The 25,529-nt window shown below is 44.3% G+C and overlaps 1 protein-coding gene across 1 annotated transcript in view; it reads left to right on the top strand.

Moving 5' to 3' along the window:
- The window catches only part of LOC146871138 (synaptophysin-like protein 2), a 171,878-nt gene extending 152,960 nt beyond the window's left edge, over positions 1-18,918 (top strand). Inside the window, exon 6 of the mRNA XM_085650298.1 lies at positions 13,127-18,918. Coding sequence (XP_085506424.1) covers positions 13,127-13,258 — 132 coding nt within the window. The 3' untranslated portion in view covers positions 13,259-18,918. The remainder of the gene's footprint in view (positions 1-13,126) is intronic.
- The last annotated feature ends 6,611 nt before the right edge of the window (positions 18,919-25,529 follow it).

Here is a 25,529-nt window from a genome sequence, read left to right as displayed (position 1 = left end):
GTGTGCCCCAAATACTCCACTGATGTCACACCCAATTTGCATTTACTTTCTTTTGTAGTAAATCCTGCCTCCTTCAATCTGTTGAGCGCCATTTTCACATTTTTCTCATGTTCTTGTTCACTTGAACCATACACCAAAATGTCATCTTGGAAACACAAGATTTTCTTACAATCCTTCAGGATATGTTGCATTATTCTTTGGAATGCTGCGGCGGCCGACGCCAATCCAAATGGCATCCTTACGAATTTAAAATTTCCAAATGGGGTGGTGAAGGCCGTCAAAAGCTGTGACTCAGGGTGTAGGTCCACCTGATGGTAGGCCGACGATAAGTCAAGGACACTGAAAAATTTTGCACCCTGAATTGTGCTCATCATTTCATTTATCCTTGGTAAGGGATGTCTATCAACCATAATATTCTCATTCAACCCTCTCAAGTCCACACATAATCTGATGCTACCTCCTTTGTCCTTGGTCGTAATAACAATGGGTGCCAACCACTCTGAGCTCTCTATCTCCTCTATCACCCCTTGTCCTACCAACTTCCTAAGTTCCTCCTGTAGTGGTTCCCTCATGAGTAGTGGAATAGACCGGGTTTTGTGCACCACCGGTTTAGCTCCTTCTTTCAAAACAATTTTGTGCATGTAATTTTTCAGTCTGCCCAATTTATCCGAAAACACTTCTGGAAATTCTTTAATTAAATTGTTGCTCACACCTTGCGGTTCAACCAACATGACCTGTTCAACATTGTTCGGGTCTAAAGTAATACCCAAGTCCTTCTGGTGCTTCCACCCTAGGAGATTCGACCCTTGCTTTGTGATGTATACTTTACCTACTGTGTGCCTATCCTTAAAAGTTATTCTCATCCTCACCATACCCACTAAATGAATAGGTTCCTTGTTGTAACCCAATGGATTGATGTCTGCTTTCTCTATTTCTATTTTCTTTTCATTGAACTTTTCTTTAAATCCTTTCTCCTCAATGAGTGTAAATGGTGAGCACGAATCAGCAAACATTTGAAATTTTTCCCCATCTAAGACAACCTCACAAGAAGGATAGTGTACCTTCTCTTCATTGCTTCCCTGACCAACCTGGAAAATATACGTTTTACCATCTCCCAACTCTGACTCAGCACACCCTATTTCATGTACTCTGGGTATGAACGCTTTACACACCTTAGCCAAATGACCCTTCTTTTCACATTTCCTGCATACTGTGTTCCTGGCTGGGCACCTCCAATTATTTGCCAAGTGATTGGGACTGCCACACCTGAAGCACAACCAGTTCTCCATCTGTTTCCTGGGAACCTCTTTAGTTTTACCCTCCACTTTACATATGGACTCTTCTGTCATTCCTGCTTTGGCTTCCCCTTTGTCCCTGCTCTCACTTGAGGATATTCTTATTTCTTTCATGCATATTGCTGTGTGTTCTAAACCCTTAGCAATGTTAATTGCCTCCTCTAAATCTGGATTCCTTGTCGACAACTCCTCCTGCACCTTATTGTCATTGGTGCACCGCACCAACTGGTCCCTGATCAGCGAATCCGCTAAAACTCCAAACTCGCAGGTTGCTGATAGACCCCTTAGGACTGCTACATACGATGAAACTTTCTCCTCCCTCTTCTGGCTTCTTTTGAAAAATGTATGCCTTTCCAGTACTACATTTGTTCTATGTCTGAAGTGCTCCTCTAACTTCCTCAATGTGTATTCATATACATCCCCTCCTACCTCCTCATCATCTGTTTCATCCTCAACTAATCTACCTGTGATGTCCTCAAATACCTTCCTTCCCTGAACACCCAGGTTGTGCAGTAAAATGTGCTGCTTTCTCACATTTGAAAAATTACCCCCACCAATGGCAATGAGGTATGATTTAAAAATACCCTCCCATCTGTGCCAAGGTATTTCCGGTTCTCCTACCTCATTCAAGAACGCAGGGGGTTGACTCATGCCTGCTCCTGCCATATTTTTTTTTTTTTTTAAATGTAAACCAAGATGATAAACCGGCTGAAAGGGGAATGAAGAAAACACCTAATGATACCCACTAAAATATGATTGTATACTAATGAAGGTGCATTCAGCAACTTTAACTGCTTAAAATACACTACTCAAATTATCAAAGCTTCATATTGTCCCTCTGAAAAATAAAATGGTTATTTGCATGACCTTAACTATTTTCCTCCAGTCTCTACACAATCTGCCGCAAATCTCACCGTCTTTATCCTCAAAAGTCTTTTTATGACCACCTTATCTTGCTGTAGCTTCCCAACACTGGGCTGAGTCCCTCCGAACTGTAGATTCTACCTTCGAGAACAAATAACTATTCAGGAACCACAGATGCTGTTTCCTTTCACACGTCTTTCATAAAAAAAAAAAAAAAAAAATCCGCTGTCAGAATTCGTAGAATCTGCTGCCGGGAAATCGCCTGAAGTTTTACCAGAAAATCAGCTTCACCCGGAAGACTTCTATCGCGTAGGAAGCTCTCCTCACACAGTTCTTTCACAGCGACGCCAGGAACGCAGCGCTCCTCACCAGGTAAACGCTCCTTCCAAGCTCCGTCTTCCTTTCGTGTGTACGCGTTGGAAGCTCTCCTCACACACTTCTCTCACAGTGACGCCAGAAACGCAGCGCTCCTCACCAGGTACACGCTCCTTCCAAGCTCCGTCTTCCTTTCATGTGTGCGCGTCCTCTCCTTTTTCCACCTTTATGCTCGTTCTTCCGCGCTTCCTCGTTGTAGGTTCACCTCATTACCGCTCTCACTCAGTAAGCTTATTTGACCCTTGCCAGTCCTAGTCTGCCTTCATAACCAGAATAGAGTCTTGTCTTCCTCATCGCTGCGTCAATGACTGCTTCACCACACCTTTTGAAGTGACATCCCAAGCAGATGCTTCATAAAGGTCACCTCACTGCTTCCTCGATGCCTCGTTTTTTTTTTCCAAAAAAAACTCTAGTGAAGATGCAGCCGGCTCGCCAGTACTCTTCTCATAGACTCTTCCTTTTCTTTTATTCTCCGTAAATATGTTTCATCAAAGGTGATGTACTACGCCACCAGCTTGCAAGACGAAGTTCACAGGGGAAGATGCAGCTCTGTCCCTTCACAGCATCCCGTACTCGTCGCCAATAAATGAAGTAAAGAATGACACAGCAGTGAGTTACTTCTTCTTTATTCCAAGATTAGAACAGCTACATCTCCAGCTTGCCGCTGGTGTACACCTCCTCAGGCTCTCTCATCAGCCTCTCACCAACATTCCAACAGAGCCTTCCTTCGAACATTCTAAGGAGGTACCACTAGTGGGAACGGGGTGGGGGGAACTGGGACATACCAAAAAGGGAAAGATACAACAAGTACTCTATATAATATTAGAGCAAACGTTATCAGCAATGCAGTAATAACAATAAAAGCCTAACATACACTCCTCTCTTTATGGGAGATCAAAACTAATAACATTAGATGGGGATTGAGCAGATTGCCTGGATAAACAAGCATTGGCATAGCCAATAGGTCTTGCAATGGGGACCTTAAAACTGTTTAACCATGCAACGATTAATGTTGTTGCACAAAGGATATTGTGCTGCATAACTAAATACTTATAAGGTCCAGAAAGCGAGACCTATTGGCTAGGCCAATGCTTTTTTTTTTAACTAGATAGCCAAAGCATAAAAGACAGGAGTTCAAGAGGCTTTCTCGGAAATGTCCTTTCCGTCTGCATTTACAAGCAGTGTCACGGTTTATGCAGATTCCTCTGTTGGCGGCTTCTTCGCAGTTTATGACATTTCCTTCTGAGGAGATTTGGAATTCCGGTTTCTGATATGAAATAACCTTTTGACTTTCATAAGCCTGAAATGCTGATTCGCATTCTGCGGCCTGGAGCGTCGGAGACGAGACTAATTTAGGAGCGCTTTTGCACGCGCATAAATCTACAAGAATACCCTTAAGAGACCCACGTGTCGTCATACACAATCCGTATGTTTACAAATCATACGATGGCTGTGCTGTGAAAAATATACCATGTGCGCCACCAGCGATTAAACGTGAACTTTCACATGGCATTGTGACATAGGTATGAATCTAGAATGTTCGCGTGAGTGTGACCCTTTTTGAGAGCCACTATATAACGAGCTATGACAAAGCCAATATGTTTGCCTTTTATATAGTATATGCGCACAAAGGGCAACGATCCATATGGGAAACATTTGTAGTGTAACTGTTGCAATTTACAAAATGTCGTTTTACACAGGTTAAAAGAGGGTATACTAGAATTTCGAGTCTTTAGTGTCATGATACCATTATCATAGCAGAAATACAGACAACCAAAATATCACCAAGATAAGTATGTGTTGGTAAGTATTGATTTACTGCCCCTAACTTACCAATTCTTGTAACTCACCTTCACAGTAATTTGTTCTTTGATATTTTTACTACAGTTCTGTGGTAGCACAATATTAAAAACTCAATATTTTGACATGCTGTTAAAAATATTTACTCTAACATACAATTACCAGAGACTAAAAAAGTCCAGGTTTGAAGTGTTCAAAGTTGTATTATGGTTAGGCTTTACAGTTTGAATTTTTACACGCCAAGCATATGCGCGAAGACGTAATGCGACAGTGGGTGCGGTGCTTTCGTGCGTGAATTGGTTTCAGGCAGCTTCGCAGCACGGACTCCAACGCACAACAACGCAGCATAGCCTAAAGTTTTAATAAAAACCACACGTGCCTTTGCAAAATGTCAACGCTTCACAAAATGTCCAAAAAAATGCTAAACGTGTTTATTTCCCCTCCAATACTTCGATATTTCAATATTCCCGAGGCAAATGAAACTGACGAAAAGGGAGGGGGAGAAGGGAGGGGGTAGTGCGAGCAGAGGAGCATGATTCACAGCGATAGAAGAGACAAATGAAGCTGACGAGGAGGGAGGGGGAAGGGAGGGGGTAGTGCATGATTCATGGGCTGTAAGGCTTAATGAGCCATTACAGAAAGCCAGATGGCAGCTGTGCACGTTCACACACGCGTAACTGCACGCTTGAGACCAGCAAAAGCCTGTGGGTAGCACTTTGAAAACCCACTTACTAAATGTCTCGCAGAGCAGCGAATGCGTTGGCTCAGGCGAGACCTAAAAAGAGGTGAGTGTCAACCATAATAAATCTTTTTTAATCATTAAAGGAACATGAGCTCGCTCCTGTCTGTGATGGTGACATAACAGATTCCACCAACCAATAAAAATAAATTTGGTAGTATCTTTCCAATTTGTTGTGATTATTTGTAAAGCAATAGCAATTATCAAATCAATAAACTTCCCAACCATACCTTGAGAATGCCATAAGGGAGAGGAACCTTCTAAAAAAATATGCAAAATATCAAAAGGAATATTTGTGGACAAAATTTTGTTCAATTTAACCCATATAAGTAACCAGGGGCGGCTCCCCCTTGTGGGCGTTGGAGCGCCACCCCTCTCTTCAACCTCAAAGCCACATTAGAAACATTTAAGATTTAAAACACACACACACAAACTTGCAGTAGCACTCACTCGTGGCCTCAGACACACACACACACACCACTCACTTCACCTGGTACAGCTGCTTAGCTATGCTGAAGCCCGTGGATTGACGCAGGCGCACTTTGCATAGCCTGGCTTCAATCAGTGAAATAGCCAGGATGACGATCTCACATCCCTGGGGTCTGTGAGGTCATCAGCCAGGCAATTCCATAGCCTCCTGGGATGAGTTAAACCCCTTGATGACTTTTCCTTCAAGTTAGCCTGCGGGCGCTTCAGGCTGAAGCCCTGAGGCGTCAGGAGCTTCACGTCAGTCAAGGAGTGAAGCCATGCCACAGTCTACCCTTCCCTTTGTCATCACAGGGTGGGGTGGGGTCAGAGAGCATCACTGACCCCAGCCCACTCTGTGACGACAAAGGGAAGGGTGGGTTTAGAGGCTGTAGTTAGGAAGCTGAGCACTGGATTCTGCGCAGTGCATCAGCACGCCTTTCAAAGCACATTGTGCAGAATTCAATCCACAGCTTCCTCGCTGCTACTTCAAGTGCTTTCACAGAATCCAACTCGACAGACTCTACAGAGTCTAGGAAAGCCTTTGAACTTTCAGCTGGCCCTTCCCGTGATCCTTGCCAGGCAGACGAACGAAGGGCACTATTGAGGTGGGTGAGCTACGATCAAACTGAAATGGAGAGCCAAAGGTCGACACTGGCTCAAATGACAGCGCATAGAGCGAGTCCTAGGAATGCTTGTCAAGAAAAGATAGGAAAAAAAACATTGTTAGAGTATAACCGTTCAGAGTTCAAGATCGTGTATTTTTTTAACACGAAGAAACGTTTCAGAGTACTTATACTCTAACATTGAAAATGGGAATGTTTAAAATGCAGGCTCTTATATTTTACTTGGAAACGCCAAATTTCAATTACAAGAAAAATCCCACGTCATTTTCAAGGAAGACAAATGTAGGGGAGGCGTGTGTGCTGCACAGCAACTGTGCATTAATGCAGGTCTGGGTGGCTTAACAAATTCATATATCTTAATTGTGGGACATTCATCAAGTGTAAATTGAACCACCCGACACCATATGTGACCTCCCCAGAGCTTTCATGAAAAAAGACTGCCATGTCCAGACTGCGCCATACAGCTGTCTGATGTTCCAGATCAATACAACATGCCAGCATCGGCCAGTATTAACTTAAAACCACGACCTCCAGAGGCATAAGAGACCCTTGTATTACACCCACCAGTGCACGCCCTTGTATTACACCCACCAGTGCGCACCCTTTCATTACACTCACCAGTGCACACCCTTGCATTACACCCGCCAGTGCACGTCCTTGCATTGCACCCACCAGTGCACCCCCTTGTATCACACCCACCAGTGTATGCCTTGTATTACACCCACCAGTGAACGCCCTTAATTTACACCCACAAGTGCACGCCCTTGTATTATACCCACCAGTGCACGCCCTTGTATTATACCCACCAGTGCATACCGTTGTATTACACCCTCCATTGGACACCCTTGTATTACAACCACCAGTGCAAGCCTAAACAAACAAAACATATGCAACGCCATATAAACTAGAGGACAGCAGGGATATGAAAAACACATAAAGAAATATTTATGGTAATAGTTTGCATCTGTTGTGCACTTATGGTTTAAAGCACACTGGTTCTTTCTTTAATTTTAATAAGCTCACTTAGTGAACTTAGCATGTCCCTAAGTTAACACTGATGCCAAAAATATGGATTGACATGAAAACCATGAATGTTAAAAATGTAGAGGAAATGCATTTCAGCGATTTAGTTCCTCTCTTATCTTACATACTTTAATCTTGCATTCCCCACGAGTTAGCTATTTTATAATGTTGTTGTTTATCTGTATTTCTTTCTGTGTACACTTCGAAGCTTGAGCCATGCCAGGTGTTTGAGGGGCTTTGATTGAGCGCTCAGGCGCTAAGGCTGAAGCTAGACAAAGTGCCTGTCAGTGGGTTGGCCTCTCAGCAGAGCACACAGAACAATGTGTATTCCATTTGCAACTGAAATTCTGTGGATATGTGTGTGAAGGGGGTACACTGATGTCAAAATATTTGCAAGGCAAAAGTAAGAGAAATGAAAGTGCTTACATTTGAGAGAGTGCAGTGCATGTTGGGGGGCGGTGAAGTGACAGACGCGAGGAAGGGCATTCGGGGAAGAGTGAAAAGAGGATGCTGAAGAGGAAAGAGAGGGGGTTGAAGATGTGCAGACGGACAAGATATGCAGAGAAAAACATATACATATCTAACATAAAGCACACATAATTGATGGCCAAAACTCCTTTCACAGGCCTCAATTCTATTTAATTCACTGACTCACTATTTCAGAATTTAAACATTTCCAATGTTAATTATTTATAAGAAATCATTGTTGTTACTCATTTGTCTTAAACAGCTAACACCCAGTGACAACGCCAATCAAACTGACAGGCTTTAGGTGTATGTCAGTTGCTGTGCCATTTATCTGGATTAAATTACATCTCAGAGAGAAACCAAAATACCGGTCTGATGGCACACAGTGGGAATCACATAAATATATTTGGCATGTTCCTTCTTCTACTCCTTTCTTCTCCAAAGTCTATATTATTCCTGTCTTTTAGCCCTCTAATATTTTTCTCCACTAATTCCTCCACCTGTTTTTTCCTCTTTTCTCTCGTGCCACTTTTTCTTTCCCTTTCTCTCGCTCCCATCTCTTTTCCATTTCTTTGTTGTTTTGGCCTTCTTTCTTTTCTTTTCCCTTGTCTCTACTCCGCTCTATTTTCTTTATCCGTCGTTCTTTTTCCTACCTGCGTTTCTCTCGTCTTTATATACCCCTCTCCCCTCCCGTTTTTGTTCCTTACACCTTAGACTTCCGTTTCTTGTTTCTATTTCTTCCTGTAGATAGTTTTCTCAATCTCTGTGTCTCTCTATCCTTCTTTTCAATAACCCTAATGCTTGCCCCTCCTTCTTTTCCTTCCTGCCTCGCAGCACTCATCTGTTGCCCTGTCTTAACTACCTTTCCTCTCCCAAGAAAGTAGGGGCATTTACATACATTACGGGACAAGAACCTTCAGGCCTTTTGAAAAGGTAATGTGGGTGGGAAAGGGCCCCTACACAAGACTTTACAGACTGTGATAGAAAATAGGCCCGGGCACCAAAATAAAGGTGGTCCCATTCACTGAATTAGGTAGCTAAGAAAATGTCCCACCTTTTCAAATTGGGGCAGTTTTTAACTTGTTAAGACAAGCAGTGTAGTATAGGTGTTTTGCAAGGTATAGTGGACTACATGCATTGGTGCTTGCTGCAGGCATTGTTTGATACCAGAGAAATCAACAGTAAAAAACGGGTCACCAGACTCTAAAGCAGGCGCACAAAAACCCGAAAAGATGGTCCACACACTGACCTGAAATACCAGCTCTTCTGGCACTGCCTGATTACCATACACTGTATAGACCTGCTACTGCCCTGGGCTGTGGTAATGAGAGAGAGGGTACTGAGCCCCATGCTTGGCATTTTTGTTTCCAGTTCCATAGGTGGGGTACTGCCACCTCCCCTCTCCACTCAGTGTAGTTGGAATTCCACAACAAGAGACTGACACACGGAAGGCTCCATGGATGCACAGCTCTTTGGCCCTTAATTGTAAATCTTCTGGCGTGTTTCCTTGTCTTCACAAGCAGCACCCCTGATGAGGCGGCAAGAGGTGCACAAACAGCGCCCCGACACCGGCAGATGGACTGGCTGCTCTTGCACCCTAATGTGCGTGCTTCTGTCAGGCATGCACATGGCTGGTCCGGAATGGTAAAGAAAGGAATAGTTGGACAAAGATCAGCAGCGGATGCACAGGCCTGGGTCCCCAACCCCAGAAGGGGGCACCTCTCTCCCTCACCTGCAGCTTGCACGAACAGCCTCCAGCCACCCACTTGGACCGGCTGCCACATCGCTGACAAAAATACGCCATTCGCCACGAGGAGGGTTATGTGGTAACCTTGGATACGGGTGTGGTGGACTGCATGGTGGAGGTAGTACCGGTACTGGGCCAACTTCACCTTCACTCGGTCCAGAATATCTCCACACACTTGTTCGGGATGCGCTGCTAAGTGCAAGTCAGCTTACTATATACACCAAAAAAAGAGGTGCAGACTCAAGTTTGCAGCTTCAATACGAGCACCATGGCTGAGTGATTAGAGAGGTAGTAGGCCATGTTAGTAGAAAAAGCACTACACATACCCTACTGGATCTATAATGGACAGGTGTATAGTGCATTTTCTAGAGAAGACGTGCTTTCCGTATCACTATTTCCTTCAGGAAATGCAGCTCGTACTTTGGGCACCACTAATGACCGGTGGGCGGAGTGGGATACTAGTGGCATCAGCAAAGGGGGAGCGGCAGATAAGATGTGTGTGCAGAGTCCACAGGGCTGCATTGGCCTCGGCTCTCGTGCGAGCCTTGATGACTTCATCAACCAATACAGTAAAGAGGCAGAGATGTGTTACAGGTAGAAAACACTTAGAGGTCCTGTTTCCATTGGTTGTATGTGCTTGGCTTGGGGGTCATTTTGCAAGCAGACCAGTTAGAGTATTGGGCACATTTTTGATATGTTTCTAATATTTTCTTCACACTTGTGCTTTAAAATGCTATATTTAAATCCTGTTTATGCAACAACTTGCAGTAAATATGTGGTGTAAAAGCCACCATTTGAATCCACTTTTTGCAAAATTTTCTTGCGGGGGGAGAACCCACCCCCACCCTCCTTTTTCAGTTCGGGCTCGCTCACTTTGCTCGCGTGTTGTACTAGGGTACAATTATTCGCTCACCACTTTAAAAATACACCAGCCGCCACCGCCACTGTAAGTAACCAAAGCTTTTTTTACCAAAGGACATTCAAAAAACATATGTAGGAAGTCACTTTTATCATAAGGACAAGACCAACACTTAGCATTGTTAGAGAGCTTGAATTTATGGGCGTTCATAGGGGTTAAAAATAATCTATCATAGAAATAATATAGTGTTTGAGCTATGCTTGCTGAATGAGAAGAAGTGTGGATCTTAGCCCAGAATGAATTCCAGGTTTGGAAAGAAAACTCTTGATTGAGATCCTTTTACAACATTAGCTCAATGTTTGGTTTTGCTCTTAAATCAGAAGAACCAATCAAAATCTTATATATGCCAGGAGTTTTAATTTGTGAGGAGAAATTCAATGTAAAAGAGAGAAGGTATGTTTATGTGAAACAGAAGTAGAGTGTTAGGAAAAAATAGAAGTAGAGGAGTCTTGAGGTGTCAATAATGGGTGGCATAATAAGAGGATATGCCATATTTTTGCTGAATTTCGGAAAAATCTAATTGATCCCTCCTTTTCTATTCGAGGACGAGGCTTGTGAAGGACCAATCCTACGTGCCCTCTGAATATTGAGATCAATGGAATTTTGTAGGCCGACCATTTTGGGAATATGAAGCTTCAAAAAATTGATCATGTCGGGGCCTTCAGAACCTTGTATGCCATATGCGTATATTATTGCGCCTGTTATGGTTTTCAAGGTCCTCCGCTAACTTCTTTAACTGAATCACCTCTTTAGATAATATATCAACTTTAGCTACCACATCATGAGCATCACTAACTCTCTGTTCAACCTCTGTAAATCTAGAGTCAAGACGAGACCATTTTTCCTCAATTCTCTGAAGCGCTGCACTGGTATCTGCCATAGATGGTCTCCTATTTCTCAGTTCATCCATTATATCCTCCAGTGTCAAAGGCAATGATGATTTATTCAGAGAAGAAGGATCTTTTTAATCCTTTTATTAACATTACCACCAGACTCTTTGCGACCATTAGCGTTAGAGGTGATATAAGCCTGTGATTTAGATGAATGTGCAAACTCCATATTTGGAGTAGAATTGAAATGCTTATGTAGTCTTTCTAACGACCAGAAAGACAACAAAAAAGAAGTAAAAGCCAAGGTGTGCAGTTGGAATAAAATGGTCCACTATATAAAAATAAAAGTAATTTAGATATCTTATGTAGAGTCACAGGAATGGCTAGGAATGTGCAGATAATCAAATATTAACCATGTGCCTTTATAAAATCTCCATGACAGACCAAGCCTGCCCACTGAATAATTAACACCTTATATTAGAGGGAAAATAAACTCTATGAAGATGTCTCTAATTTAGAAGAGTGACATGCCACCTATAGGGCCATGAAGGCAGGGCAGAATGTAGACACATTGATTCCTGAGGAAAGAATTAGTCAAAAGCTCGTAAAATGGCACCCATACTCTGGAGTGTGACGGGAGCGGCGGGGAACGAACTTCAAAATAACAAACAGACCGTTAAAGTGTTTAATAACTTACCCCGCAGCTCCCAGGAGCTTCCAACGCAATCCGGCATGTCTGGTTGAGCCGCATACTCAAAATAAGTGTTCCTCCAGGCAAAAGGTTCCTCTGTGCCTCAGGAGGAATGCTAATGAGCGGCCATCTTGTCTCCCCACCGCCCGCAAACCTTATCAGATATATTTTATCTCCATACATTTCCTATCCTTCTCAAGCTTTTATTTCAATGCTTCATCATCTGGCACCATCATTACCCTGGACAACCAGTCCACCAAATAATACTCTTTGCCTGCAACGTATTCAGCTGCAAAATTGTACTCGTGTTAGTTGGACAACTACCTTGTTATAATTGGTGTAGCCAAGCCAGACCTCTGTAGGGGGAGGAAGAGGGATCCATTTATTTTCACCCTGATGGAGAATGCCCGCCAATGTGTCTTACAATATAGTTAGGGCTGTCTTTTTCATAAATAAATATCTATAATTGGTGCCCTCACTGAGACACAAAATACATAACAGGCACTGAGCACTAGCAGTTTTGTAGCATTTTAAGGTCACCTGTTATATTATCAACCCTCACTGATATTCATCACTTCATTCGAACATACATTCCTTCATAAACAGTTCTCTCCTGGATCTAGTCAAAAGTTTAAAAGCAGGGATAAAACTTTGGTTAAATTCAATTAAATCGGTGTTGAAATATAATTGACTTTATCGGCTTGAGGCTAAAATCTTGATAGAGCTTCACCTAATATCCATTTTGGTAGTAGTCTTTCACCTGTAATATAGTATGCCTTTCATGTGACACTCTTCCCTTTCCGCACCATATATCAGTCTCCTTGAATCAATGGATTATGTGAAAGGACTAGATTTTGGACTCTGAATACAGTAGTATCTACATGTATGTTATGAATTGAGTTGTGCCTTTGATTAACTATTGAATGAGCTTCTTATATGTAACTGTGGATTTGTATGAGGTTCATAGGTGGTGTGACCTCAGGAGTGATAGCACCACAGTTGTGAACTTTGAAATAACTACCAACCAATGTGATGGACTATGGCCATCACTGCCTATTTTTGTTGTTTTTTCTTTCTCAGCCCGACTGTCATCCACACAACCACAGCCTAGAATCAATTCTTAACTAACTCTATTCTTAATTTCTTGGCCAAACACTGACCATTGCAAATAAAAGCACCCCTGAGAATTTTGGCTCCTGGATCTTGCTACCAATACTGCTTATGCTCAGAAATATGTTTACTGTAGATTGCTGTCTCGAGTCACTCTTTGTTGTTTCTTTACAGTTATTTGGGTTCCTGAATTTCTTACTCTGGGCTGGAAACCTATGGTTCGTCTACAAAGAGACTGCTTGGCACAAGCAGCCCCCAAATGCTGAGAACGTGTTGGAGCATGGAGAAGAGGAGGAGAGGCAATGAGAATTGTATGTTACCCTACACTGGACTGCACCTTCTCCTTTCCCTGCCTATCCCTGAGCACCCACTACACCCTCAATTACAACACAGGAGAGAAGCATCAGCATTAAGGCATGCCACGCCAAGACTGACTTCTAGAGAGCTCCTAGGCCTGGTCTAATATCTGTTGTTCATGTATGGTAAACAACTAGGCCTTGTTGCCATCACGACCTGCGAGTATCATGGAATGGAAATGTCTGGCACACCCATTTCCTCATCATAGATCATTCAAATACCGGGCTTGCTGCAACTAAAACTGCTTCATGTTTCATTCTCCACACCTTTGTTCTCTACCTTGATGGTTCAATTGCTAATGTTGCTTGACCCATACAGATGCTGCGGTCCTGCACGTGGCTCCTGCTCCACACTAGGGTTGATGAGCTATACCAGGGGTACTTTTCCTTACTGGGGTTATCGTTCCATACTGAAATACATGTTCCTCTTCCGTGGCTCCTGTCAGCATCCCGGTGCACTTGCCCCTGTTCCGGAGCACCTGCCTGTTACTAAGATGACTGTCTCAAACTTCACCTAGCTGTCCAGTTGAAGTTGTCCAAGGCTGGGCCTCTCAGTAGCATGGCTAATGCTCAGCGTTCAGAATTTCTTACACTGTCATCACAGTATGACTGGACCGGCAGGTAATACGAAGAGTGACAACGTGAGGACAGAGATGGACTGGCAGGACAGAAGAAGAAGATGCAATTACCTGTAGAATCAGGTCTCCAGATAAGGGCTGCACCAACACGATTTACTCCTGGAATCTGGCCTATATACTCATATCTTCATCCCTAAACTATGATAGTGAATAACAATTATGTCTTTTTTGTTGATTGCATCTCATCAGCATCAAGACCCCCCCCCCCCCCGCTTACACCAGAAGGCGGAACTTAGTCGCATTATCGTAACAGAGTATTTTAAGTACTAAATACCTTTGTTAAATGCATTCACATGAAAAGTCGCAAAATGTGCATCACAACAAAAATAAGCTAGTCTTAAAATAAAATTGTTTTTTTAAATAATCAATCACAACCCATGTTACTCCCTATTGTTAGCACTAGTGCAAGCCCTTATTTGGAGCCCTGTCTCAAATGTGGTTGGGGGGGGGGGGGAACACTTAGTAATAAGAGGAATGCTTGCCTCAAAGTGTTTAAAAAAAACAAAATGTCTGTTTGCTATGATTTAATTATTTCAATTGTTTTCAAGAAGGAATACATCTAGTCCCTCATCACACCCATGTACCAAAACAGTGAACACACAAACAACCAACAGCTATTAGATTGTGTCAGTGTTTCCAGTTGATGGACTGTCATAAGTCTGCTTTCCATGGTTTAATATAAAAAAGCTGATCTTTTCATCATGGATATCTGTAGACTTTCATAATGGTTCCTGGGGTTGGTCCTATGGATTGACATCTCATTCACATGAAGTGTGTACCATAACAGCAAGTCACACTCTCTTTGCAATGAGTGAACAGAGGGATAGCATGGCAGCTTCTTGGCACAGAGATGTTGTATATAACTGGTAGGATTAGAACCACCTTCTTCAAGGACAGACTGGGGGTCTGTTGTACCTGCTGCTCAACCAGTGTGAATGTGGTGTGGAATGTTGGTGTGGATGATACTGTGGAATGTTGGATGCGTGGAGTTTGTCAGTTGGGAGAATCGGCTGAGCAGCAGGAATGCTGCTCCTGGTGGGGCTCAATGTATCTTTATCTTGAATCTATCTTAATAAATACCATCCTAAGTTTTCCATGGTACCTGACCTTGTCTTCATTACAACATTTTGGCGACGATTTACAAAGAAGAACCTGCGTGTGAAAGCTCTACTATGGAAATATGATCTACATGTACTTGAAGCCTAAAGGAACTTGAAACTCAAGAAGAAGATGTCGAAGAAGCTCCTCTTGAAACTAAGTTGTGTGTGTACAGCAAGCTGGCAGCCCTGATTCTCACCAGTGACCTTTAGACCGGTCTGCACCAACCCGGGCGTGCCAGTTCCTGCTGTGTCTTCCTGCTCTTGTTTGATGTGGAGCTGCGGTGAGGAGTGGAGCTGCAAGCTGTCCCCCATTTGACCATTTACTGGTCTGCCACAGCCTCTATTTGGGACATCCTGCTGTGGTTTCTCCTGTTGTCACTTTCGCCACTTGTGCTGCGTGCTGCCTGCTGTCTTTCCCTCGGTCGGTGTAGGGAAGAGCGTCTGGGGAGCTGTTACTTGAAGAGGTGTCCCTGGTGAGAAGAGCGACTAGCCCCCAGAGCCCCCTGTGTGGAAGTACCAATGGCAAGCCCACAGAGCAACTAGTAAGAGAAGTCCCCGCAGTTCCTGTTTTGTGGACAGAGGAGTCCCCTTTGTTCGTGTCTAGAGGAGGAGCATTGGGTGAGGGGCTCTGAGTCCGGGTTATGGAGGTGTGTCTGGCCTCAAGTGTCCCCTGTGTCCGTGTCAAGTGGAGCAACAGGTGGGAGGAGTCCCCAGAGTTTGTGTCACAAGCGGATTTGGGAAGAGGAGTTTCCACCCACCTATGCATTTACTTCAATTGGCTGTCATACGTTGATTGGTGCGGAGTGTGGTACTTATGAGGGAATCCTTTCTAAACTTTCGTCTGCTGCGCTTGTGTTTTTTTAAACCGTGGGAATCCGTTGGCTCACCTGTATTCAACTGCCATCCTCTTGCCTCCAGTGCGAGCCATAGCTTCAGCAGCTTGTGGTGTGTTCTGCAGCTCCCACACTGTGTTGCATGTGCATGCCTTGAGCCACCCGGCACGCTCTTGGCGTACGTGTCGTCAGCGTGCTGCCATCTTGATTACGGGCTCAAGCCGGAGAGTATTGGATATTTTCCCTCAGCAGTGTTGTGGTGATCCATCAAGACTTGCGCATCCGTGTGCATCAGTGAGGAGTTCTGGTGGCTAAACGGTTGGAAGTGACGTTGTTAAAACAGCAAGCCTCAATTTTGTTTCCTTTTGGTTGCATTTTCGGCAGCAGCGGAACACTATCCTCCTTTTTGGGACAACCATCACTGTCTTCTTTGGTATAGTAACCGCTTCAGTGCACGGGTAGAGTAAGAACTCACCCTGGGAACTCGAGTAACACCCCGGGGCCTGACTGTTCTAGCCTAAGTTCTTGCTCTTTATTTCAAGCTGAAGGGTTAGGTTTTTAAAATGTTAATGTCTTGGATGGGGTGCTCGCTGTATATGTCTTTCCTTAACCCACTGTTTTTCCTGTGGTTTGGAATTCCACTTGCAAAATGTTGTTCTTTTGAATGTTTGTGGTTTGTGGGTTGACTCTTTAACTTTAGGGTCACTCTGGGTTACCACCTTGTGGTGGTTGTAGTAGACTAAGTTTAGTCTCCTACTTAGTCTGTGTGTGAGATGACGTTTGCAATTTTTTTTCGTTGTTGTGAGAGTATGTGTTTCTTTGTCCTACCACTAATTTGTGGTTGTGGGTTGACATAAGTTGGTCACCTTTCTGGGCGATGTGTTGAAGTTGACCCCTTGTTGTTGTTGTGGAAGTTTGTGTATCTCTCACAGTGGGGGGGGGAGGGGGGGGTGTGAGAAGGCTCGTTGTTGCATAGCCTCTTTGGCCTACCACTAGTTTGTGGTTGCGGGTTGACATAAATCGGTCACCTTTGTGGGCAATGTGTTGTAGTTAAGCCCTTGTTGTTGTGGGAGTTTGCGTATCTCTCACTGGGGGAGGGGGGGGTGAGAAGGTTAGTTGTTGCAGAGCCTCTCTGGCCTACCATAGTTTGTGGTTGTGGGTTGACATATGATTGTCACCCTTGTGGGTGTTGTGTTGTAGTTGACTTGTTCTTGAGTCACTCATGTCAACCACCCTTGTGTGGTTGGTTCGTGAAGTTCACTTCACCTGTAGCTTTGTGTTTTCGCTGAGCATTTTCTGTGTGCTTGTCCTCCTTTTCCTTCCTCCTTTTTTAGCTAGGGTGTTTTTGTCTTGGTTTGAGCATGTGTGTGCTGTGGTGTTTCCTTCTGCACCGTTGTGGTTTGTTCCCATTTGTGCCACGTTCACTTTTGGCCTGGCCAGCTGGTATGTTTGTGGCTCAGGGGTTGGTGTGTTGTGCGTGGTGTAGTTTGCAGGTTTGTTTGGTTTTGTGTGGTAAGGTGGGAGTTTTGTGTGGAAAGGGAGTGGATGTGTGTAAAGGTTGTCTTTCTGTCTATAGATTGATTTACCTGGGATAGGTACGTGGGTGGGCATTGTCATTTTACTGTTGCTTTGCCTTATGTTGACATTCATGCATATTGCTATTTTCTTCTGCATTTTTGGATGTTAACTTGTAAGGCCATTGTACTGTTTTCCTTGCTTTTCATTCTGCTGGTTTGCCCTCAACCATTCTCATGTCTTTGTAATGGTACCGTTCCAGATTTTTGTGCATGTTATTTTTCTCTTTGATGTGCTTTTCGCTTGCTTCATTGCATTGTGTTTTGTTTACTGTGAGGAAGGGAGAAGTGTTGTACCTGCTGCTAAGGCAGTGTGAGTGTGGTGTGGTGTGGTGTGGAATGTTGGTGTGGATGATGCTGTGGAATGTTGGGTGAGGTGAGGTTGGCAGTTGGAGGATGGGCTGACCAGCAGGAGGGCTGCTCCTGGTGGGGCTTTCTGTATCTTTATCTTGAACCTACTATCTTAATAAATACCATCCTGAGTTTACCATGGAACCGGACCTTGTCTTCATTACAACAGGGTCCTTGTGTTGAACAGGTGGGAATTGAAGCCTGATCCCTTCTCAGTCCTCTCAACCTCCAGCCCCCCAACTCCTCTCTCAGGTTATGAGGAATCAAGGGGCAGGTAGACTCCGGCACACATCCACTTGATGGCTGTACAGGCTTGATTTAGAGTGGGATGGTAATGGAAAATCAGCCTATTTCTGGAGGAAGCGCTGAATCCAGAGGCGAATGAAGGACATCGTGCCTAACAACAAATTAGGCCCTTAATGTTAAAAGAATGACTGATGTCCTAACCGTGAGTTTACAGGTGTGGATGGCCTTGAATCTGCAGTGCATCTGATCACCACAAACACCTCCTGGGTTCCCTGGGAGTCCATGGGAAAAGGCAGTACACACTGGCATAACCACACCAAGGTGAGGGGAGTATACAAGTCACAGCTATGTAGTAAAGAGGGCAATGTGTACTGTTCTCAGCCTCCTGGGTATTTTAATGCACTGGCAGTATATATTCCTTTCCTTACTGTGACCTAGGTATGTACTAAAAGAGGCAGTGTAAACTCCCCTCCAATACAGCATGCCCTCCACTAAGGTGGCCAGTGTTCACAGAACTCCTTCATGGCTGTTTCCAGTACTAAGGCATGTTTTCCCATCTGAAATCAGACATCCCACATCTCTCTCCTACAAGTGTTTTGGTCAGAACATGATATTTTACCCATTGTCCCATAGTGCAGAGTGACCACATTATTGGGGGTTCTCACTTCCCATGGTCCAGGAGTGAAGTAAGAGGAATGTGTGTGCAAGGGTGCTGGGCGATGGTAGATGGGGCATGTCCTGACCGTGTAAAAAAGGGGCTGAAGGGATCAAACATGTCATCCTCAAATGCATGTATGTTGATTCAATTTTTAGTTTTCAAACAACAAATATACATTATAAAATATTAATAAAACGAAAGCAAGTGAAACATGTCTGTGCTTTATTTTTGCGGTTGTCTTATTCAATGCAGAACTCCATGCGTCTCTTTTTACAGTGACACCCAGATGTTAGGCCAGATTGAGCACCACGGACAGTTCAATTCAATAGCTACTGATTAACTGGAATTGTGTGGTAATGCATGTAAAAAGTATGATGCAGAATGGACAGAATTATGCTGCAAGTAAAAGAAAAAGGGACGCGCTTGGAACTACCTACCACCTTTTGCCTGTGGCCTCGCTGCTGAGGGACTGCGGTGGCAAGAATCCTTCGTTCTCCCAGGAGGGTGGAGCGTGACGCTGCTTTTGCGCTAAAATAGCGCGTAGGTTCACCGCGGCGCGGGACGCACTTGGAACTACCTGCCACCTTTTGCCTGCGGCCTCGCTGCTGGAGGACTGTGGTGGCCAGAATCCTTTGCTCTCCCTGAAGGGAGGAGCGTGATGCTGCTTTCGCCCTGAAATAGCCCCTAGGTTCACCGCGGCACAGGACGCGCCTGAGCCAATGCTTGCCCGTCACTGACCGGAGGTGGCCAGGCCATACCCTTTTCATCTGTCAACGGTTATCTATGTATCCACCATCAGACCGCATGACCCCTCAAAGTAAGTGACGATTAACGTATAGCCCGGGGGGGACTGAGTCTGAGCTTGTGCACGGGAGCGTCTAGAGTGTTGTGTAGCGGCATCAAAACTCTGCAACTGCTTTGTGTCCTGTGTCAGTAGTTGTTGGGTAAGGTTCGGTTGGATAAGCCCATTGTTCAAGCAGGTCATGGGAAAAAGGAAGGGCCACCCTATGGGTTTATCCCCGGACACATCCAAGGGCACCATTGACTCTTTCCTAATAAAGGCAATGGCATCAAAACTCTGCAACTGCTTTGTGTCCTGTGTCAGTAGTTGTTGGGTAAGGTTCGGTTGGATAAGCCCATTGTTCAAGCAGGTCATGGGAAAAAGGAAGGGCCACCCTATGGGTTTATCCCCGGACACATCCAAGGGCACCATTGACTCTTTCCTAATAAAGGCAATGGGAGCAATCACCAAAGAAATTGATAAAGCAGAGAGACGGCTCTCGCTGGGCAGGACTGGATCATCAGCACTGACAACGAAACGGGACCCGGCACTGGTAGCTGGAAACGTGGATGGAAATGGTGCAGGAACTATTGAGCCAGAGGCAGGGGGAGGAAGCAGAAGAGATTTGCGACCTGAATGAGAGTCCCAGCACTAGTTTGAACAACCAAGCAGCTGGACAGATTACAGGCAGCAGGGCCGCGTTGTCTACTAGTCCATGTACGGAGCGGAGTGGTCCGCCAGCCCCAAAGAAAGGGCGTAAGGTGCCGAGGAAAATAGCGCCCAAGCCGTTGAAGGAAAATTCCAAAGTCCCAGACTCTAGGGGCGCCATGGGATTGGGCAAGGATGTAGAAGAAGTTTGGGGGTCTCTCAGGGAAACAATTGTGACATTGGTGGCTGGCCTCTTAAAGGATTTCTTAAGTGAGCTATCAAACACTGTCATTGATATTAAGGCATCTCTGTCGAACATTGAGAAAGCGTTGCCCTCGGATGTTCAGTCCAGGCAGGATGTTGTACCTAACCACACCTCCCAACAACAAATAGCCTGGAATGCCACACCACGCACAGAGACAGGCTCTGAGTCCCAGTTCCCATCAGTGGCTATGGACAAAACCGGGCCGGGGGGACGGGGGGGACAGAGGGTGGGGATGTTGAGGTCTGGCCAACTGACCCAACATATCAGGGATCCGAGTGAAAGAGGTGATCAGGGGGATCTCAGCAACGAGGTCGGCGAGCCAGTAGCGCCGCTCAATTAGTCCCTAACACACAGAATTTGCCAGTCATTGACCTCCCACCAGCATGGTGTCCCTACACAGTGGTTTTAGTGGGCGTACCAGGGCATGATGGCTCACAGGAAGAGCCTAGCCTCCAGTTGATAAATAAGGTTACCCACTGGTTAGGAAAACATCTTGGGTTTAATAGCTCCGGCCAAAGACATGTCCTGATAGCGAAAAGGGTTGCGTGGATTGGCAGGTCTAAGAAAATATTTGAAGGGGATAGCGTGATTGTCACGCTGAGGTACCCGTCAATGGCCCAGAAGATCTTGTTTTCATAATTGGATTCATTTATGGTAACTCTGGGATCAAACCAGTACCATTGGGTTTCTTTTATAGACCCCGTCAAAATTCTTACCCCTCCATGGTGTGGCTACTGTGGAAGCGGGTCCAAGATGGAGTGGGGGCCCTTTGCAGTTAAGAAATGCTTTCGCCCCATTGAGGGACCTGAATGACATAGATTGACTTGCAGAGGGAGCAAGCGTGGTAAGATTGGAGGGCAATCAGACAAAACATATCGAGGACCAAAGGGGGAGGTAGGTGGTTGATGATGGGGGAATTACTGACACCCACGATGAATATAGGGACCTAAGGGAAAGCAGGTCTCCCAACACAGATGGGGATATTAGCGACGCCTCAGGCCACCAGGTGATGCGAAATCTGGATGACTTAAAACTTATTCCGTGTAACGGGGCAGGTTTGGCGAGTACGTTTCAGGACGTGCAGTGGCTCCTCTATATTAGAAAGTTTGACATAATAGCCATCCAGGATACATTGAGCCAGGAAATACCTTCTTTTTTAGAAGGATATAAAACTTTTTTTTGTCCAGCAAGAAGGTCTAGTGTAGGGAGAGCCAGCGGGGGCCTTATCATGTTCATAGGTTTAAAGATACAGGGGAGGTGGAAGTCGAACCCATGGGAGTCGGAAGTAGTACAGGGTCTAACATTTGTTTGCAAGAACTACTGTTTGGCATTTATTATTTTTTATAATGCTCAGCCAAACTTGCAGGGATTAAAACCCTTTGAGGAATTAAGCACTTGTTTAGAGAAATTACAATCCAAAGGACGTGCCCATGCACACCTTATAGTAGTGGGAGATTTCAATTGCCACCTGTGCCCTAACTTGAGGGTGACTGAGTGTGATTGGCAGGCATGTACACTAAACAAAGGGCCCAACATTGAGCAGACCAAGTCAGGAAGGGAGTTGAGCGTGCTTCTAAATACCTTTTGGGCTGACCCATACAATGGATTTGATTGTCTGCCACCCAGATACACCTGTGCCCCCCACGTACAAGGGTAGAGGTTGTGCGTAATTTATTGATTTACATTTTGTCTCACATACAGTAAGGAGGTTCATCACCAGTTTTAAAATGAGGCATAGTATATTCAGTGACCATAATCCAGTAACTTTGTCACTTGTCGCTCCACGACAGCATTTGATTTCGCACAGTCTGACTGGGGGGATTGATCTCTGCAATGGATCAAGGATGACGGTTGCGATGGGCGCAGGTTAACACAGTTGCTTTTAACAAATCCCTTTTAAAGAGAGGCCAGCAGGATATACAGAACTGTTTAGATCTAGATACACAGGGACAGGATTTAATTCAGACATTCACAGCTATTGTGCAATTAGTGGATAGCCTTTTTTAAAAGCACCTGCACCCACATGCCTCAGGGACGTGCCAAGATGGTTCGATGGACAATGCTCAAAGGCCCTTAGAGTCTTAAAGACGGCATTAAAACAATCGCCCAGTAATAGGGGGTGGATCATGACCTGCCGTAAAGTGTACAAACAGGCAGTTAGGACTCGGAAACGCCAACTTCAACTGAAGGCTTGGGAAGACCTAGAAGAGGCCACTGAGTTTAAGGATTCCACCCGATTCTGGAAGGTTATAAACAGCCCCGGTTTTAAAAATTCAAATAATCCATGTCTGTCCCATAATATCCTACCTGAGCAATGGTCGGCTCATTATGAGGGCCTGTATAATCAGCCCCTGAGAGGAGACGAGCCACAGTTACAGATTGAGGCTCAGAGAATTGATGTTATTTTTTTCACCCTAGATGAGATGAGATTAGGAATAGATTGTCTCACGCAGAATAAAGCCCTGGGGCCAGACGGGGGGATTCCACATGATCTTTTCCGTAGCACTCCAGAGGTATGGGCACCGATCCTGGCAAGGGTAATAAATGCGTCAGTTGCAACAGAAATGCCTTACTCATGGTCCACGACAACCATTGTCCCGATATTTAAGAAAGGGGATAGGAATAGTCCACACTGTTATCGCCCAATATCCCTTATTGACGTAAAAGCGAAGGTTTTGGGCAGAGTGGTGTTGAATAGGTTGTCTGAGTCGGCAGAGACCCATGGAATAATAACGGATGTCCAATATGGGTTCCTTACGGGCAAATCCACGGTTGCACAATGTTTAAATCTTTATTTGATTAATGCGAAGTACACTATAGCCAAAGGCTGGGGGCTTTATCTCGCCTTTATGGACCTTACCGCAGTTTTTGACTGTGTAAACCGAACCAAACTGTGGAAGCTCATGGGATCACTGGGGGTGGACTCGGCCCTAATTAATGTACTAACGGCTCTACAGTCCAACACCTCTGCCGCAGTAAGATATACCCAAGAGGGGAAGACTGCAGATTATTTTAAATGTTCAAGCGGGGTTAGACGGGTGCATTTTAGCTCCTTTGTAATTTACATTAAATATTAACGGTCTCGCCTCGGCATTAACCGCATTACAAGTTGACTCCCCTAAAGTAGGCTCAAGACCAGTCCTCGTTCTACTTTATGCGAACGATGCGGTCCTCCTTGCTCGTACACCTAAGGCCTTGCAGATCCTATTGGATGGGTTTGTGGAATACATGAATTATTTTGATTTGACACCTAATCTAACAAAATTGTACATAATGGAACTAGGGAAAAGGAGCAGGAAGGTGAATTCTTACGTAGTCGGCACACATACTCTGGGGAAAGTACTGGCTTTTCTCATACCTAGGCATCTTGTTCGATGAAAAATTGAGTTTCAAACATCTAGTGGAGAGTAAGTGTCTAGGTTTGGTAAAGTCTACGGGAGCAATTACATCTTTTGCCCACAGGTTAGGCAAGTGGTCACCGGGGACAATCCTAAAACTGTATAACTCATTCTGTAGCTCAAAAATTTTATATGGAAGTGAAGTGTGGGGTTTTACTGGGACAAGTGAAATACAGAGTGAAAAAACAGGTATTTTAGGCGGCTCCTGAGAGTCCCCCAAAGTACCCCCTCGTTCATTGTTCATGAGGAGCAGGGGTCTAAGTACATTTCTGACCTGGTGGCGGTGCAACCCCTCCTGTGCTGGGTGAATTTGTGGTCCAATGAGGAGACCAGTTTTAATAGGAAAGTAATTCAAGACTGTCTCTCCTTGGATCATGCGTTAAAAGTCCTGTGGTTAAAATACGTAAAGGATTCCCTTACTATGTTGGGCAGGGCAGAGCTGTTCTCTCACCTGGATAAGGTGAGCCCACGAGATAAAGATCCTATTAAAGATCAGTTTTCTAAATTAATTGGGGCCCAAAGGGAGGAAAATGAATTGAAAAAGCCCTCGGTCAGAAACTAAATTTTAGTCACGTCAACACAAAGTATAGAACCGTGCTTAACTATTATAGCCAGTGCTCATGACAGATTTTTTGTCACACGGTTTAGACTGAACTTGTTACATCACTTACTGGCTATACCGGCGAGGTATAGGGCACCCTCAGAACAAAAAGGGCCCTGTGGCTGGGACAATAGGTCTCCACAGGACAATCTTCATTTTGTTATTTTGTGTACGTATTACTCATTCCCGAGAATAGTGTATCTTAAGGGGCTTTTAAGGAAACATAATTTTAAGCAGGCCCGGGTGGCTTTACTTTTTTTTAAATTGTCCCCCGATGCTTTTACATTATGTGTCACAAATGTTTTAAGATCCGCTTTAAAGCTAAGGAACACTAGGGAAACATAAAAGGAGTAGACTTTTAAGTACTGGCGCATTAGCGGGGATAGTGTGCGGTGCACCTTTTTATTGTTTTTAACGTTTTAAGATGTTTCTGAGCATTGCTCCTTATGTTCAAGCAGTGCCCTGACTGCCCTGTCTTCTTTTCTCATTATATGATGATCAATGCACTGTATTGTTGTGCTGATGAATGTGTATCTTTTATGGTCATATTTTTTATATGCCGAATAAATATTATTATTATTATTATTATTATGATTATTAAAAGAAAAACAACTTCAACATGCTGTGCAATTAAGGGCATATTGTGCGGTAGTCTGTGTAATTTACATAACCCATCGATACAAAATGCATACTGATTCTTCAGAGATGCTTCTTAAGAGATGCATCAATACAAATTTAGCAAATACTATTCAAAATGTAATTCAGAACCAATGAATGTTTCGTTCATGGATGAAAAGGAACACCATTCTATAACGTCACAATCTCTAGAATATTTTGTGTGAGAGAACATACAATGCTGCACTTAGAAGCACATAAACGTGCATGTCCCCACTTTTGTACTAAAATGTGACCCTCTTTTTTATCTTAGCCATATATGTCCTCTGGTGGTCCGTAACAGGTTAATTTTGTGTTCATACCAAGAGGCTTGATTGAGCTCTTGTTTCAAAGTCAAGACACCCGCACTGAAGACAGTGCCCATTATATACTTATTGGCTTACTGTATTCAGTATACCCTCTTGAAATAGCTGCTGGTTTGAGAACATAGCTGTGCAAATGGGAACTGGAACC

Source organism: Triturus cristatus, chromosome 1_1 (assembly GCF_964204655.1).
Source record: "Triturus cristatus chromosome 1_1, aTriCri1.1, whole genome shotgun sequence".
Lineage (NCBI taxonomy): Eukaryota > Metazoa > Chordata > Amphibia > Caudata > Salamandridae > Triturus > Triturus cristatus.
Note: the sequence above shows the minus strand (reverse complement) of the source record. Positions and strands in the feature narration are given on the sequence as shown.